The sequence below is a fragment of the Centruroides vittatus genome, unplaced genomic scaffold (genome assembly GCF_030686945.1).
Source record: "Centruroides vittatus isolate TY-2023 unplaced genomic scaffold, ASM3068694v2 contig_979, whole genome shotgun sequence".
NCBI lineage: Eukaryota > Metazoa > Arthropoda > Arachnida > Scorpiones > Buthidae > Centruroides > Centruroides vittatus.
The window spans coordinates 98244-104382 of NW_027122650.1; the positions used below are offsets into that span (position 1 = coordinate 98244).

At 30.3% G+C, this 6139-nt stretch overlaps 1 protein-coding gene across 2 annotated transcripts in view; it reads left to right on the forward strand.

Moving 5' to 3' along the window:
* PGAP3 (Per1-like protein PGAP3) overlaps positions 1 to 6139 on the forward strand; it is a 32034-nt gene that overhangs the window by 25485 nt on the left and 410 nt on the right. For both annotated transcript variants that reach the window (XM_067283152.1, XM_067283153.1), the window contains one exon: positions 1302 to 1503. In XM_067283152.1, the coding sequence (XP_067139253.1) occupies positions 1302 to 1503 (202 nt within the window). The remainder of the gene's footprint in view (positions 1 to 1301; positions 1504 to 6139) is intronic.

Consider the following 6139-nt stretch of genomic DNA (forward strand, 5'->3'; position numbering starts at 1 on the left):
GGACAATGTGTGCATTTATGTTCATTTGATATTTTACTTGTGATTAAACAAAATAAAATTAGAATTGTATTAATAAATCTAATTTTCTTTATTTTGATCTTTAAAGTCGCATCTCATTTTATATGTGATGTTGTCTTATATGTGAGTAAATACGGTAATTGTATGGGTTTAATTCTGGGGAGGAAGGAGGCCATGCATGCTGGAAATCCATAATACTGGTATTAGTTGCTGTGTGAAGCATTTCACCATCTTGTATAATCTATTCTGCAAATGTATTCCCAATGCAATTAAAAACAATCTGATTATTAACATGTCATAATAATTTTGTTGATCAGCAGTCTCATTGAATAGGAAAGGTCTGATTTAATCTGTGAGGTGATATTGTGCACCAAAGAGAATCAGGCTCTTTGGATGTAAAGGGAAAACAACAAATGATAGGTTTTCACTTCCTGAAAACTACAGTTTTTCTTGCTTATGTAGCCTGACAAGTTAATGTGAGGTTTGTTACCACAAATGAGAGGGGCTATGAGTGTTTTGTTCAAAAAAATCACTTGCCCGATATGCAAAGTTTAGGCATTTGTTAATCATATTATCACTGATTTCCCAGAACCTGGATTTTGTATGGGTACAAATTTAGCTCCTTCCTAATAATCCTTTGTATGCTAGACCTCAAAGTACCTGTTTCAGTTGATAGGAGGCAAATTACTTTTGTGGACTTTGCATGATTTTTTTGCAGAAACTTCAGTATTCTTTGATGTGGTGAGAACATCCTTAGTCCTAACACATTTTTTATTCATTATGGAACTTAGTTTCCAAAACTTCTTGTAAAGAACAATTATTGTCCCATTTTCAGGTGCCTACTATTCTCCATATTTCTTATAAAATTTTCTATATTCCAATAAAACTTCTCATTTCAATTTACAGTACTATGTGAGAACATTTTTATATTGCTCAACATTAACACTTTTGGTAGTGTTTGTTGGTCATCTAGTGTTGCAAAATCTAAGGAAAATCATATTACTCATTTAGTGTGTAATTTTTATTTTTTATGTTGTTTCATTTTTGAACGATGCAAAATTGAAATGAAAAGTGCATGTATGTGTGTGATCATTAATGATATACTGTGAAGGATTTTTCTGAAAGCTACAAAGAATGGTGTTGGTCTTTTGAAAAGTATATTAAGTTTGTTAATTTTATTGCAGTGTTAGTATAGAATTGTGTTAAATTCATGATAACTTGGATATATTCCAAGAAATTGGAAGCTATATCAATTGTTGAATAATTAATTGTGTTTCTTACAGGTGTTACAAATTCGATAGGTTGGTTGTTCTGGTGTTATAAGAATAGATACAAAAGATATGTTTGGAAATGTGCCATTTCAGTTGTAATGGTTAATATATTGTTGTTGTTGGAGCTTGGAGATTTTCCTCCTTGGAATTTTCTGCTTGATGCTCATGCCCTATGGCATCTTGGAACAATACCTCTGCCTTTTTTTTGGTATTGGTAAGTTTAATTTCTCTTCTTAATACAATAAAATTTGCTTATTTTAATTACTTTAGGATTTGCATATATCAATTATAACTGATTAGTAACATAAAATGAGTTAAGTAAATAAGATTGTAGTTAGTAAAACTTTTAGTTTTATCAATTAAAACATTAAAACAATTTAAAATATATATATATAAAGTTACACATTTAAAAAAAAAACAAATTTATTCAGCTTATAATTGAAGAAATACCAGAAATTTAAATTAATGTACTGAGAATAACAATTAAAAACTGCACTCATAAAACATGATTGAGTGCACAGTTACTGAACTTGATCAGTTACAATCTGAAGACATTATTTCTTTATGCATAAAAAATTTGACATTCATTGTCATCTTAAGTTCAGTTTCCTCTATGATAATTTTAACACTGAACTTAGATTATGATGTGGTCCTGAGCAGTTGGAGAGTGGAATAGGTGGTGGTTTTCAGGTGGTTTATATGGAGAAAATTTCAGCTGACTTACCTAGCTTTTGATCAACAAAAGCTTATTACTACATGTCAGAATTAATATGATCATAACTTTGTCAGAGTTTATAAGTTAAATAATTCAAACAAAATTATTTTTGACCATATCATATACATTGTTGTTGTGTATTATAAGGGAGCATGGCACAATGATATAAATTGTTTTAAACTGCATAAATTGAATTATGTGAGTGGCCAGTGAGTACAAGAGTAATATCTTTGCTAACTCTCAGTTGAATTGAAAGTTACTTAATATTTTAAATTTTATATGAATGTTAGCTTAATGTAAAAATCCACTTGACATTAATTAGAGCTTAAAAAATGAAGCAAAATGTAATGTAATTTTTAGTTTAGATTTCGTTAATTATTGAATTTTATTTAATTCAAAAATTATTATAATTATTAGTTGATGTTAGTATAAGATACAGTAGAGAACCAAAAATCGGGATCAATTGGGGACTGGGGTTGTTCAGATTAGTGATTTGTTCCAATTACCGATTATGTACGAATAAATATATTAACCTGTCCGATGTTCAAATTTTTCTCCGTTCCGTGTCACTTCGTGTTGAATTTTTCTCCGTTGTGTGTCGCTTCTTGTTGAATTTTCATCGATTTTAAGCCTAATGAAAATTTTTATAATAATAATCGAGGCTATCGTATCGTTAAAAATTATTTTTGCATTTTGTACAAACAAAATAAATATGTTGAAGAATATAAAAAACATGAAAATTATACTTTAGAAGTAAATTTAGTATCAAAAACGTTCGATTCAGCACGAACACAGTCCGACTGAAAATTGTTCAGATTACCGGAGATTCCGATTACCGGGGTTCCGATTACCGGGGTTCCGATTAACGAGTCTCTACTGTAGTGGTCTAATGGAATTGTACATTTCAGTGTAACCATTTGATGTCAGAATGTTTCCACACACGAAAAACTTTCTCTGTTAATATATTGTTATTGTTTGATATTAATGTTACTTAATTAATATTAGTATTGTCATGAAACACAACAAAGTAGATCAACTGAGCCTGGTTACAATGTCATTTGGAATTTTGTGACCTTAAAAATACTGTTAATTAGGAGTTCTCTCAAATTTATTTTGTCTAACAATCTAACATCAATAAAATTAGTTTTTAAAATAATTTAATTTTTTCAAACACCTCATGATTATCCTTTACATCCTCAGGTTGAAGGTAGGTGTTAATGAACTAGTCTAAAAATGAAGTGCAAAAAAATGTAAATTATTGTTGTTTAAATGGTACTCTGTATCATCATTCGATTTTCATTTTAATAATTTTTATTGTGTAACAAAATAGTTAATTTCAATTAAAGTTTCTTCCAGTTTATTAATGTAAAATTTAGAAATTTATTTTAAGGAATTAATTTAATAAATTATGTTTTTGTGACAGTTCACATTATTAATGAATTTATTATAAAAAATAACTGTTTTTTTTCCTCCTTATGGAATTCATAAAGTTTTATTGTTGCAGATTAATATCAGGATAAATTATTTTTATATTAATAAGACATCTTATTTTAAATCTTAATAATTTAGTGATTCTAAAAAGATATATTTTTTCTAATTAACAAGTGTAACTAATCAAATATTTTAGTTTTCAAAATTTATCAGATAATCATTAATAAATATGATATGGTCAATCATAGAGATGCTGTAAATAAATAAAACTTGATTTGCAAAGTTAAACAGTTGTTAATTATAATATAAAAGATACTTGTATTGTTTTTTATCCAGTGAGGTTTTATACATATTGGTTTTTGTTCATATGAGATTTTATGAATTGGTTTTGTCTTGTTGACCTATGGTCTTCTATCCTTCTAGTTTGTCTGGCCACATATTCAAAAGAATGGGCAGACCTGCTAGTTTAGATTAGCCCTACCTTAGATTCCTGAGCAGCAAATAAACTATTATTTCTTATTCATTTGATTAGTATTCAAAAGAGGCTATTGCAACATATAGCATGTAACCATGGGGAAAGTAGTCTATTGAATTTGGTGTTTGAAGTTAGCATAAATGATACTTTTGCATTGGTCAATACTTGTTTTCCTCTTGCTGTGGTTTTGAAAGTTTTGTGCTCAAACTCAACTTCTATCACAGTCTTCTATCCTCAACTAATAGTAATTACTATTCCAGATGATCAAACAGTTAAGGTGTCACCCTACTGCTCTGGGAGATTCAGGAACAAATCTGATTAAATTGAAAAACCCCAGGAATTTTTTGGAGATGAATAGTTCTGGCTATGTTGAGGCCTATCCCATTGTGAGCTTAGTCCAGGGCTGGTAAACTTATGGCATGCATGCCCAAAGTGGCACATAAGAAAAAATCATCTAGCATGTAACATTTCATTCGATTTCTGTTTATCACCTGTCATTCTCAATCATCCTTTTGGTTTATAACTTGATTATCCTTTTTTCCAATCAGCTTTTTTACAATTAGTCTAATTAAAGTATGTTTGTTTAATTTCTTTAAATATCATTATTTGAAGTCTAAAACTTTGGCACTCATAAACATGTTTAAAGCTAGTATACTCACTTTATGGCATGTGGCCTCGAATAGGTTTGCCATCCCTGGCCTAGTCGAACACACAATGAGTTTGATAAAACAGCTCCCTTAGTTAGATGAGCTGAAGAGAGTCAGAAAAGAAGAATATATGTAACGGCTTTGCCATTCATTGCTGCAGATATCATTGAAGTGAGTGAAAACCAACCTTAAAGGCCAATTCAGGTTATCTTGGTTTAGGTGCAGAATTTAAAGGTCATGCCAATTTGAGCAGTGGAAGAACAGAATAAATGGCAGTTTTCTACATTGAGAAAATTTTTATTCTGGTGTTTGATCTGCATACTGTTCTGGCTTCCATTAGTGAGACCATATATATATAGTTTTTTGAGTATCAAAAACAGTATATGTGATGTCTAAATGGTAAACTTCAGGCCAGAAACTGTAACAGTTTACGTAATTGGCTGATATATTAGCATTTCTAATTGGTTTTGTTGGGTAGCAACCATATTACTGTTTTGGATTGTGTAGCTCTGTCTTTGTAGTTGCTGGTGAATTTTTTAAGTGGTGTCAAATCTTAAGTCCTGTAAACCTCTTGGAAAATGTTGCCTGACATTCCTTTCAATTCCTGGTCGGGTTTTGATTTTTTTCTCTCTCTCTCCTCATTTTATAGACTAGGCAGTTGGATGGAATGGAAGGTGTTTCTCTCCCAGGTGGCATTCGATTATTCTGGCGACTTTGTTATATTTTCTGTAGTTGAACATTACCTTAGTCCGATATTATATTATCTAAAAAATAAATTTTGATATCCGTTCGATTATTTTTCCATTAATTTCGAACTTTGTTCTGAGGACAATAGTGTCCAAATTCTTAATAATTTTGTTTTGTCATTAGATTATAAAATATTGGAATCTTATCTCCAGTATTTCAGTTCCGTTCTTTAATTATTTTGTTAACGATATGATTTAGACTCTTGCTTAATGTCTGGCGTAGTCTCGGAGATTTGGATGTCCATATTGATAGTAGAGTATATTAGAATTTTCATGTAAATTGCATATTATTTAAGCAATTTTATAATACTGTAATTCAAATATATTCTGTTGCATAAATATGCAGTGGGGTATATTTTCCAAATTGTTTGGAGTAGTAATTGCAATAGAGGTGGCATTTCATAAGGAAAACTATTAACAGGCTTCATAGTAATTGTGTTTAAAATTATTCCTTTGTTTTGGCTGGGGTTTAACAGTGCTTAGGGGGGCATTTAGGGATAAATTATGGAACAAAAAATTTCAACTTTTTTTCCTTTCACTAAAGAAGGCTGACAAAGTTTAAAAAGTTTTTTTCTGTCTGAATATCGGATTTTCTACATGGTAACTGTTAAATTTAATGAAAAATTGTCATTTTCGATGTATGGACCATTTTTCTCTGTTGGTAGAGGAACGGCTAAAAGTCAAATTAACTTTGTTAATATTATGCTAATTTCGTCGGCGTAGACCAGGAAAGGGTTTACCGGGAACAGGAACTTTGCCAAGTTGATAACCACGGATTACCGATCGGTACATACTGATGTAAGTTTTGAAGAGAGATGAACATTATATTCTGGCGC